The sequence below is a fragment of the Eptatretus burgeri genome, chromosome 7 (genome assembly GCF_056783735.1).
Source record: "Eptatretus burgeri isolate ZD-2024b chromosome 7, Ebu_testis_v1, whole genome shotgun sequence".
In the NCBI taxonomy this organism is placed as follows: domain Eukaryota; kingdom Metazoa; phylum Chordata; class Myxini; order Myxiniformes; family Myxinidae; genus Eptatretus; species Eptatretus burgeri.
In genome coordinates this window covers 102604937-102618008 of record NC_140967.1, presented here as the reverse complement: position 1 = coordinate 102618008, position 13072 = coordinate 102604937, and the positions used below count along the sequence as shown (strand labels likewise).

Genomic DNA, 13072 nt, shown 5'->3' with positions numbered 1-13072 from the left:
GGAACTTGACATCATCACATCAACCATTGGCAGCAGTCAATTCTCCAAACTTCAGAATATCAATACAAATTTCATTACCTATTGTTCCATGCAAAACAGATCAGTTCATTTGAAACTTAACTAAAGCATGTTGATGTTCATGGTGCTGCATTCTTCCAAAATCTGAAAATCTCCAAATCTAAAATAAAATACTTTATAAAATATAATAAACAAGTAACAAATATGTTACCTTCTGATTAAAAAAAGGTAACAACTCTTCAACAGCAAATAACAATTCACAAGCTATTTCTAAAAAGGCTAGTTCATTGGTCCAACACATGTCTGCACTTTGAGAAAATCCCAATGAATCTTTAACAAGCACCAGCTGATAAACAGAGCCATATCTAATACATCCTGACGTTCACTGATCCAGTTAAAACCACTGGAGAGATTTTGCAGCTCACCCTCACCCGAACCCTAACACTAACAAATCAAATGCTATCTTCGCATTTTGGAACATATCAACATATCACAATGTTGCTGATTGTTCTGATACAATGTTAGAAATAACAACCCAAACAACAATTTTAACGGCAGGTAATTTGTGAAGTGAAAAAAATTGCAGGATGATCATGCTGGAATATGATAAAGAAAATACATTATCGGGCTGACGAGGCAATTTTGGTACCAACATTAAAATGTAAATTTGAACAACAAAGAGTCAAAATTGAGCTTGGGAACAAGCATTTTTGAATTCAGCATACTTGAATTAGGTTAAAAACACTTGTTACCAACTTTTAACAAGAAATGCCTCAACCCTTCTTATCAGGTGTCTTTTCAGATTTTCTGTCCTGTCTAAGCCTCTTTGTGGTCCTTTCAAAAAATGGGATCCCATCTTTGGATTCTGCCCGACACTACAAAAAGGCCCCTGTTCTCTACCCTTTATCCTATCCTTCACCGAGATATTCAAAAAAACAACAATTCATGACGTTTGTTAGTTCATCAATTGAACTGCAAAATGAGGACAATGACACTTTACGGATGAACTGTGATGATATGCTCCCAAACACGTGATGATTGACTTGAGTGTGTGATGAGCAGTGGAGGCCTTCACCAAGAATTGATGATGAAGCAATGTGTGGTCTACAATCTGCATGATTAATCTGAACATCTACAGAGGGTAACCTACCTGCACTTCTACAGAGGGTAACTTACCTGCACATCCACAGATGGTAACTTTCCTGCACATCCACAGATGGTAACTTTCCTGCACATCCACAGAGGGTAACTTTCCTGCACATCCATAGAGGGTAACTTTCCTGCACACCCACAGAGGGTAACTTTCCTGCACACCCAAACAGGGAAAATTACCTGCACATCCACAGAGGGTAACTTGCCTGCACATCTCCTGAGGGTAACTTGCCTGCACATCTCCAGAAGGTAACTTGCCTGCACAGCTCCATTGGGTAACTTACCTGCACATCTACAGAGGGTAACTTACCTGCACATCTCCAGAGGGCAACTTACCTGCACATCTACAGAGGGCAACTTACCTGCACATACACAGAGGGTAATGGGGAGGAAAACTTCCTTTTTAAACATGGATTTATTGTGGATTTATTTTGTATGCACTGCTTATTGAATGTTTCAAATTATCTTCAATTGCTTCTGCTTAATTAGTGTCACAATTGCTGACATGTATTCATTTCTCTGTAATCCATTTTATTGGAACCTATATAGTCAAACAGTTACTGGAACCTGTAACCGGATGCTTTACTTCCATCTATCCCCCACTCCTTTCTCTGTCTCTGTTTCGTATCAAATTGAAGTACCTGTCATCTGGTGAAAGGCCTTTCCAAGATCGATGTCGCCACCTTTTGACCAGTTCGATAAACTTTGGGAGATGTCTTTCTCATGTGAAAACTTGCCCAGCCAAGGTCAGTTGTCCAGCGTCATGACCAAAACTCCCCTTCTCTTTGTTCTCTCTCCTCCCCAACTCTTCCCCACTTTGCCTCAGATGTGTATATATATATATATATATATATATATATATATATATATATATATATATATATATATATATATATATATATATATATATATATATAAATATATATATATATATATATATATATATATATATATATATATATATATATATATATATACATACACAGACTAATCCCCAATTTATTGCGGGGGTTGCGTTCCAAACCCCCCCACGATAAGTGAAAATCCGCGAAGTTGCGTCCATCTGTTTATTTTATTATTTATATATTTTAAAGCTTTATAACCCTCCCCACACTCTTATTAACCTTTCCCACACTCTTATTAACCTTTCCCACACTCATTTACCTTTCCCATACTCTTATACACACTTCCTCTCCTCCAAAGCAGATTCATTGATGCCGTCATGGCGGCTGACAGCAGCGAAGCTTCTCCCTTGCTTTCACATGTCAAGAAGTTGCACTTTTTCTACGATGGTTAGCATCTTCCTCTGCCGTTTAAGTTCAGTGCCAGATACCTTAGAAGGTGCAGAACGTTTGGGCGGCATTGTAGGGGTTGAAATAAATTAAAAACTTTCATGGATAATTCACACAAACACAACACCGCAGAATAACACGAGTAGCGATCACACGTCGATGTGAAATGGACAAGTCGAGAGCCGAATGCATGCTATGTGCGGGAGATGCAGAGAATGATGCTACGGTCGCTGAGCCAATCAGAACCCAGGATAAAGAACACCATGCTCTGGTTGGTCACCTCCCATCCATCAGCCAATAGCGTGCCGTGTACGATCTCACGTGGGTAAACTAGCGCAAGTGGAAGCGGCCGCATCTGCGTTTTCCATTTGCACGACTCTGTCTACTCTTCAACTGTCCATGATGTACAGCATTTTATTTCTTGTAATATGTTTTAATTTTTTTTTAATGTTTTTTAATTTTTTAGGCAAGAAAATGCTTATTTTACCATAAAAATAATTAAAATAATAAATATGTAAAAATACATTTTTACCGCAAAATCCCGTGATATAGCGAAAAATCCGCGATCTAAAATTAGATATGGAAGAGTTAAAAATCCGCGATACAGCGAGGCCACGATATGGCGAGGGATGACTATATCTATATATATATATATATATATATATATATATATATATATATATATATATATATATATATATATATATATATATATATATATGCGCAAGAATGCAGAGATCGAACCGAAAAGATACGATTGTTAAACCTAAAAGATCATCTGGTCCAGGTAATGATGCAGATGCCCGTGAGGCTCGAAGGTAAAGGGAAAAGAAAACGGCGAGCTGCCCCTGTGGAGTTGGAGGACGACGGGTGCAGTCGGATATGTGGCCTCGCCCTGTTCCAGCTTTCGTGCCCACGGCGCTGCCCATCGAGGACGAAGAAGACACGACCGACAATCAGGTCGGTCTTCCACCGTGCTGATCAACATATTCAGGTCCCTTGTTTATCGTCTGGTGATCAGGGATCTTCACTTTCTTAATGGAACCCAGTTGCGCTGTTTAAGGAATGACATGTCAGACGTGGGTTGACACGGATACACTGTCTACTGTCTCCAGATGTCTGGCCGGTTATTGTGGTTCGAAAAGGTAGAGTGAGGCATTTACCTTGCGGTGAAATATAAATCGTCACAATGTGAAGAGAATGTGAGCCGACAACTTTCCTTCTTTCACAATCCACTCCAAATGGTGGAAATATTCATCCATTTGTTGAGGAACAAAAATAATTGGTAAGTTATCGACAAGAAAATCTGTGTGATGGATCTTGATGAAAATCTCAAGTGGAAATGAACATGTATGTTATAGATCAGAATATAATATCTACCATGTTGGCTGTCACGTCAGAAGTAAGTTCCTTTCCAACTTTATTCAACAGGCAACAGATGTATTATCTTGCATGATAATTTCATTCATGATAATCCACTCACCACACACTGGAAAGAAGTCAAAATCTCATGTCCACTGAAGCCTGTTTCACCCAAGATGCATTATCTTGCATGATAATTTCATTAATGATTATCCACTCACCGCACACTGGAAAGAAGTCAAAATCTCATGTCCACTGAAGCCTGTTTCACACAGAACCCTGAGCTTCTCCTGCAGCATTGGCCTGTCAGTGATTGGGAGGATGATTAGCAGAAAAAAAAATCATTATTTTTGCTCATTCAAGGCCGATTGAGCAAAGAAGATGCATTTTTAATTTTCACCCAACACAGACGTCTTTTCATCATAGCCGAGACTCTTCCTCTGCTTCCCCCAATTCCTCCCCACACCCATTGTTTGTCCAGGTCTGCCTCTATCTCGGCTTTAAAATCTGCTGTTGGTGTCCCTCCCTCCCCCCCTTGCACTCACTATTTCTGCTGTTCCTTTTCACGGTCACTTTCGTCGTTTGACACTGAAGGCAAAACTTGTAGGGAGGGCATAACGATTGTGAATTTGACAGCTGTGACGGTCTTTGGCGTCGCATATCACCAAAATGATGGCCGTATAATTTCTCAGGTTGCATTTGTGGGGGGAGTCAGGAGGCCAGCTGTCCAACCAATGGGTGTGGATGAGCGTTTCACATGGATTGCAATTCTTCATCAGAATTGTCTGGATGTTTCCTCTTCAAAAATCAAAACATTGGGCTGTCAGATATTTCTGCAAAATAAAGAAAAACAATAAGTAAAGGTGCATTTTCTATTTGTCAAAAGTGTTTTCCGCTTCAATCCAATTGTTTGCAAATCGCAGCGTTGCCGGTATAAAACGGTAATTTCAAACAAATCTCAGATGTAAATAAAAACAATCCTTACTCCCGAACGAAGAAGAAAAAGGAAGTCGACAACAGCAGCTGTTTCACTTATCGTAATTAATTCATGGCATTAAATCAAACCATGTGACAAATATTTACAATTTAAAAATAACGAACAACAGATTCAAATTGGAATAACAAAAAAATATTCGACTTATGCGCTATCGCAGCTGCGTCGTACCTCCTATTACTCTTGTTTTGTTTACATTGATGACGTCACGAGGTTGTTTCTCGCAAGTTTCCGCGATTCACTGTTTGAACACGTTTCAAACCACTAAAAAATCTGATTGAATTGCGCCAATCTGCTTGCTTTGTAATTGGGTTGTGCTGCTTGGTCAATTAAAAAACGTCATTTTTGAAAGTGTTTGTCAACCCGAGTCCGTTTGACAATTAAAAAACACACTTCATGTAACTTGATAAACAAAACTTAAACAAATAAAGCTGAAGCAATAAAGGTAAACAGAAGAACTAACCTTGAGAGAGAGAGACTTCACGCTGGGAAGCACAGAGAAGATAGATGGACACCGTGCACGCGTCCCGTACTTGATTCAGTCACTCAATGATACGAATCCGCCGCGTACAGGATATCCACTAACCAGTGAGGGCGGTTTCACACTGGCGACATACATATAGACATCGTTAAATACATTCCCGATGGTTGTTATAATTGAAAATAATGTAAGAGGTTGAAGCCTCCATTATAATAACCAAGGAGTTTCCAACAATATGCCGCACGTGTATAGTAAAATTACGAATGTTAAATCGAGCAAAAACTTCTCAAAAATACATTAGCCTATTTATTACTGTTTCTCACGGAACCCCTCACGACCTCTTGCGGAACCCTAGGGTTCCGGGAAACCCCGGTTGAGAAACACTGATCTGGACTCCAGAACGTTTACGAAGTGTGTATCGGCATCACTCTGGATTAGCGGACAATGAGGGGGTTCCGTTTGCTCATGCGTTTATTTTTCGGATTGGTGGCCAAATTACAAACCAAAGTCAAGCAAGTATGTATCGGATGAAAAACTAAAGACGTAAAGGATATGCTGCCATATATAACTCATTGTAGTTCACTGATCGAACAATGCAGCACGGAAACCACAGCAAAACTGATGCCGGCGCAGATGAATGGGCGAGGAATGGGCCTGACAGGGAGACGTGCATGAAAATTCACACTAAATTGGGCCGAGCCGTGGGCGCCGAGACATGCGCAAAGAGATCTGTCGTGCGTGCGGCCAGACAGATCACTGGGTGAGGGAGTACCCGAACATCCTAAATGGACCAGCTTATGGCACGAATAGACCGACTGGGAGACTCGGCCGCCGCAGCCACAGAACCAGCGTCGGGATGTAAATCCTCATCGGCAGGACAGATGAGAGACACCAGCCGGGGCAGCTGCCTCGTTCCCATCCCTCCCGACCTGTTTACACAATGACAGAGAATGGAAGAAACGTCATCAGAATTACCATTGCTGACTTCGAAACCACGTGACGAACCGAAACTGCCTGACAATATTGAAGGCCGAGAGATTCCTTTTCTTGGGGACACGGGAGCGACTAAATCAGCGATCAGACAAAGTGACCTTCCGAATTCTCCTTTGTCGTGGGAGCAAGTAAATGTTGTAGGAGTGTCAGGCGTTGATTTGGCGATTCCACTGTCTGAACAACTACGAGTCGAAGTTGAACCTCTATCTGCAGAGGAAGCATTTTTGATGGCTGCCGATACGCTAATTAATCTGTTGGGGAGAGACTTACGATGAAAGCTAAATTGTACAGTGAAGTATACTCCCTTTGGTGTGTACTTACATATGCCCAATGAATCGCATGTAACTGTCTTGACTTTATTACAGGAAAATACAGAGAATCTTGCATACCGGTGGACTGTGACGGATGGTGAAGCATCTAACCGTTTTCAGTTGTGTGTGTCTGATTTGGAGAGGAGCGTGCTGGAGGTGTGCGACTGGGTAAGTCAACATCACATGGACATGGACATGGGACAGACTCAGTTACATTGCATTGCAGATTGCGACACAAAAGGAAGGGATAACGACTCTGCGATAGAAACAATTTTAAAATTGCACCAAAGCTTTGACCTACACTGGGAACAATGTGGATTGTGAAGCAAGGAATTGGCCTGGAGGTGCGTCTGACACAGGAGCAATTCAAACTGTAGAATCAACCTTCCAGTGTTACACTACATGTTACCTTCGCGGAAGCGTGAGGTTTCCAAGCAAAGGACGTTGGGTCCATGGTAACCTACTTAAAAATGGTACCGGGAGCGACTTTGGTAAGATCTAGCCAGGTCGAGGGACTCTGCCTTGGCAAGTTCTGGAAAATAAAATGGGGACCGGCGGATATTGCTGGTAAGGCTGCAATGAAACAGTAAAAGCTGTGTTTGAGATGGTTGACCTTGCAGAAACACCGGGGTCAGAGAAATTACCCGGATTCCTAGAACAGATCCCAGCTTGTTTTTGGACAGCCCACACTCATGACATGGGTTGAATTAAAAGCATGCAGCCAGGAAAGATCAATATCCATACATCAAAGAGGCTGCCCCGCAAACCGCAATACGGATTGCATCCAGAAGCGGAAGCCGGAATTGCTCCCATAGTGGAAGCGCTGTTAAAGCAAGGAACAATTATTCCCAGTCAGTCAGTCAATGTAATACGCCGATTCTACCAGTGCGGAAACCAGGAAAATTAACGTGGCGGTTCGTGCAGGACCTGAGAGCGGTAAACGACTACGTCATCCCGGCTTACCCTGTCGTTCCCAATCCAGTCACGATCTTGTCTCGCATTCCAGTTAATTCCACCCATTATACGGTGGTCAACCTCTGTTCCGCTTTCTTTAGTGTCCCAATCGACCCCAAATTGCAATTTATTTTGTGTTCACGTATCGAGGTAGGCAATATACGTGGACGGTGCTCCCGCAAGGGTACACTGAAAGCCGTACACTGTTCTCTCAAGCATTGAGACGACCGAGATGACATAGTTTTCCCGAATAAATCCACGTTGGTCCAGTATGTAAATGATTTTCTCATCTGCTCGACGTTGAAGGAAGCATGCGAACAGGACACTCTGACATTACTAACGGCCCTCGTGGAGAAAGGACACAAAGCATCTAAAGCCAAATTGCAGTTTTGCCAAGAGTAGGGAAAATATCTGGGACACATTTTGAAGGAGGATACCCGACGTGTCTCCAGAACGTATATCTGTAATATTGAAACTGCCCAAGCCAACTACCACGAATCAGATGAGATTTTTCCTCGGGACGACATGATACTGCTGGCAGCGGTTTCTTGATTATGCGTTCTTCGTGCGCCCCCTGCTGGAAATTGGCTCTGCAAGCGCACCCAATCTGCTGAATTGGACGCGAGAAGCAGACAAGGCTTTTGTGACACTGAAACAAGCTCTGTCCTCTGCTCCCGCTTTGGGTCTGCCGGACAATGAAAAACCTTTCTATTTATACTCAAACGAGACTCGAGGCTTCGCACAATGTGTGCTGGCCCAGAAACACGGAAGCAAGTTATGGCCCGTCGCATATTACAGGACCATATTGGACCCGGTGGCGCAAGGATTCCCATCCTGTTTAAGAGCAGTGGCAGCCGCTTCGCTCGCAGTGCAGGCAACAGAATCAATTGTCGCGGGACAAACTTTGATCCTCATGGTGCTGCATGCCGTCACAGCCGTGCTGTTAAAAACAGACACAATACTTGTCGGCCTCTCGAGCAACGACATAGGAACTATCACTCACTGCTCCAACGAACATCACGATTTAGAGGTGCCCGCCATTGAATCCCGCTAATTTACTGCTGGTAGAACTGGATGGAGATCCTCTTATCTTGATTGTGAGGAGGTGATCGCACGCACGTGTTTGCCACGTCCTGATATGAGAGACACAGCAATCCAAAATTCTGAGTTGATTCTATATGTCGATGGTTCGTCGTCGCGGGCACCAGATGGATCTCCATTGACGGGTTTTGCAGTTTGCTCCGATCACAAAGTAATCGAAAAGGGAAGATTGGCTGCGAACTGCTCCGCTCAGCAAGCGGAGCTGTTCGCTCTAATTCATGCATGCTACTTCGTAGAAGGCCAAATTTTGACAATTTACAACGATTCCGGCTCTGCCTTTGGCGCTGCACACAGCGCGGGGATTTTCTGACATCCTCTGGTGCGCCGGTGAAGAATGGTACATTGATTGCGAACCTATTGCAGGCAATACTCTTGCCTTACTAAATTGCATTGGTTAAATGTGACGCCCACACTGTTGCGTCTGATGATGTCTCACGGGGAAATGCCAGGGCAGATGTAGCTGCCAAGGCCGCTGCCATCATTCCAGATGCCCCACTGGTATCACAATGTGCATTAACACCAGTGGCAACCCCATCTCTTGACGATGTCAACACTTTACAAACTGCTGTTAGTGCAGCAGAGAGAAATTTGTGGATAATATATGGATGTGAATTTGATGATTAGTCTAATCTATGGAGAGCATCCGATTGCCTGGTGGTGGCACCAAAGGCTCTGTCTGCTACCCTGGCTTGCCCGCTTTGCGCATGGGGCCGGGCATACCAACAAAGGGGGATGTGCGCCTCTTTTGGGAAGCAATGGTTTTCCCCGGGCTTTAGTCCAATTGCAGAACAATATTGTAGGACCTGCCACGTTTGCCAAGAACACAATCCGGTAAGGGGGGCCCAAATGGCCCGAGGCGGCCACCCGGCACCCTCCGGGCCGTTCGTCCATATCCAAATTGATTTTATCCAAATTTCAACGTGTTGTGGATGAGTTTGTTTTAGTAGCGGCAGATTTATTTCCCAAATGGGTCGAAGCGTACCCTTGCAGAAAAGCAGATGCAATTACTGTAGTTAAACTTCTGATGAAGGATTTTGTCTGGAGATTTGGGATACCCTGTAATATCTCTCGCGATCAAGGACCTCATTTTCCAGCCGAAGTGGTGAAGGAGTTATGCAAGGCTTTACAAATCAAACAACACCTCCACTGCCCTCACCATCCACGGTCAGCTGGTACAGTGGAGAGACAATGGATTTCTGAAGAACAAACTGGCCAAGATTTGTGAACAGACTGGGTTAAAATGGCCAGATACACTGCCGATTGTTCTCATGACGATGACATCTACCGCGAATTGGAAAACTGGCTCATCTCCGCATGAGAATCTCATGGGAAGACCCATGAGTCTACCGCATTCACCTCCATTTTCTGTAAGAGAAATAAATGTGCAACAAATGGACGAAACATTGCTGGCTTTCTGTATTGCCTTGAATTGTGCTGTGAGGGCCTTTTATGCGCAGGTGAAGCAAGCCTTGCCTGAACCAGCCACCACTGACTACCACAACTTCAAACCTGGAGACTTGGTCTATGTGAGGATTTATAAGAGAAATAACTCTCTGCAAGCATGGTGGTGCGGGCCATTATTGAGTTTGCTGACGACCCACACAGCCGTGAAGTGTAAAGGAAAAGCGGCATGGATTCACGCCTCACATTGCAAGCTGGCGCACCACCCGAAGAAACCCCGAGTGGAACGCTACCACAGGGTTGCTCTAATAGTCTCTCTTGTTATATGTGTATGTGTATTATTGACTTTGGCTTGTATAATGTTGATATGGCCAACATGGTTGTTCATAAGTACTTATGATGGAAATTATTTATATATTCCTCAGCCAAACGCTTGTCACACAAACCACCAAGCTAATCGCATTGCACATAGAAACCGACGAGGTGTGACAAGTGGAGTAGGATTAGATAAGGCTTCAAATAGAACAAATTTGCAGAGGAGTATTGGGGCGCATTTGCACCCAGACGGACTATATGGGATAAATACTTATCTGGCTTTTTCTCTTAACCATGCTAAGGCTTTTAATAGAACTAGTTTGTGGGCCTGCACTCGAATACCTCACTCAGCGGTTCGTGGAATACCTTTGTGAGCACTACCATTTAATCTGAGTGAGTGTTCTGCATACTGGATTAAATGGAAGGAATGGAGAGAAGGGGATAATAACACTGACCACCACAATAAGGATTGGGAAACGGACAGGTTAGACCAGGTGGTAACCGATGCGGATGAGTAATGCCTACAGCAACGGAATTTCAGTGGCTGGTTTAAGCCGACTTTCAACTTCAATAAGATACCTCCATATTTTGTGGTAGAACAAATGAGGAAAAAAAACAAATCTATGCCAAGTGCAAGAAGCATGGGGAGAAAGAATGTTTGCTAAATCTGAATGCAGTAACATTGTCGATGAAAATCACATGATAGGGCCACAAGTGGCCTTAAAAAACACCTACACCTATTTTGTGTGCAGAAATCGAGCCAATCCATGGCTTCCAGTTAACTGGACCGGATCCTGTTACTTGTCATTTATTATACCACACATGCACCAGCTTAACAATTCACCATTTGAATACTCAAATCGAAGTAAACGGAGTTTTACATCCACCGAATTGTTCTTTATGATCAGAATACCTCATTATGGGGTGGGCCAAACATCTGTGGGACTGGCAGAGTTAGCCGCCTTGCTTGAGTCACTTGCAAATAAAACTGCCTTGGGTATGGTGGTTATTAATTCCGAGGTAGTCGCCCTGCATGCTGTTGCAATGCAGAACCAAGTTGCTTTGGATTTTGATCCTGGCCGCACAGGGTGGAACCTGTGCGGTAATTGGTTGTGAATGCTGTACATATATCCCAGATAATTCAGAAAACATTGCTGGTATAGCAGATAAGATGAAGGATGAGGGAGCTAAGGTCCACAATTATTTCACTCAAGACTGGCTATATTCATGGCTCGAAGGAATTTTCGGAGGATGGGGAGCTACTCTGTTCGGTTGGATTTTTGTGGGATTTCTTTGAATTGTCATTATTATTGTGCTTGTTAAATGCGCTCCAACCACATTGCCAACATTGATCGTTTCTTGTTTAAAAAGGAAGACAACAAAAGTAATGGTGGCCCGGCAACCACCTCCCTGTTTTGATTCTGTAGCTGAGTCCTTTGACTCTGATGAGATAGAACTTAAAGTTGGAAATCCATGAGTCAATGTTATGAGTGTGTTCTGATTATGGGAAATGTTCTTCCTGCTGCACTCATCTGCTCTGTTCCTGAACCCTGCATGGATGTGTTGAATCAGCCGTGCTGCCCAAAGTGGTAGTCGTCTACTGTATTGGCCAAAGGCCAACGACAACTGGAGCCTCAAGCAGGCTCAAAGCTGTACAAGCATCGAAAGCCACCTGCTCTGTCAGACAGGAATGGTGATAATGGACTGAGCTCTACGATTTGTGCTAAAAAAGTGACTGCCCAAAAGAATGAACACACTCGTGCGTGGAAATGTATTTCCAATTGAGTAAAATCATTAATTTTGTGATGTGTTTCCCTCGAGGGCAACACGGGAGGGGGGGGAGGTGTGGAGGAAAACTTCCTTTTTAAACATGGATTTATTGTGGACGCACTGCTTATTCAATGTATCCGAATTATAGTCAATTGCTTCTGTTTTTAGTATTTCAATTGCTGACATGTATTCATTTCTCTGGAACCCATTTTATTGGAACATATATGTAGTCAAACATTTACTGGGACCTGTAACCAGATGCTTTACTTCCATCTCTATCCCCACTCCTTTCTCTGTCTGTTTCATCTCAAATTGTAGTACCTGTCATCTGGTGACAGGCCTTTCCAAAGATCAATGTAGCCACCTTTTGACCAGTACGAAAAACTTTGGGAGATGTCTTTCTCGTGTGAAAACTTGCCCAGCCAAGGTCAGTTGTGGGTTGTCATGACCAAAACTCCCCTCCTTCTCTTGGTTCTCTGTCCTCCCCAACTCTCCCCCACTTTCCCTCAGACGTGTGTGTGTGTGTGTGTGTGTGTGTGTGTGTGTGTGTGTGTGTGTGTGTGTGTGTGTGTGTGTGTGTGTGTGTGTGTGTGTGTATATATATAATATATAATGTAAACTCAACTTCAACAGAGATCATTGCTTGGCTTTCATTCGATGCCCTGTCCATTCTGTGATTTCACGTGAATAAATATTCTCTGATTGAATGTACTTTTCTTGTGGACATTGGATAATTATGAGTTGAAATTGATTAATAAGAGTTGCCTTGAATATTGAGAGTTCCACAATAGTAACTTACCTGCACATCCACACATAACGAACTTCACAATGATCCCTTTGCTCTGATATGCCAAAAATTTATCACAAAATCATGACAAATACACTTTCATCCAATTAATTACAAAAACTTATTAACCAAAAAAATTAA

At 43.0% G+C, this 13072-nt stretch overlaps 1 protein-coding gene across 1 annotated transcript in view; it reads left to right on the top strand.

The window, feature by feature from the left end:
- The window catches only part of LOC147023955 (uncharacterized), an 18627-nt gene extending 5772 nt beyond the window's left edge, over positions 1–12855 (top strand). Inside the window, exons 2-4 of the mRNA XM_085890362.1 lie at positions 1660–1916; positions 6658–6771; positions 10116–12855. Coding sequence (XP_085746488.1) covers positions 1660–1916; positions 6658–6771; positions 10116–10748 — 1004 coding nt within the window. The 3' untranslated portion in view covers positions 10749–12855. The remainder of the gene's footprint in view (positions 1–1659; positions 1917–6657; positions 6772–10115) is intronic.
- Positions 12856–13072: the final 217 nt, after the last annotated feature.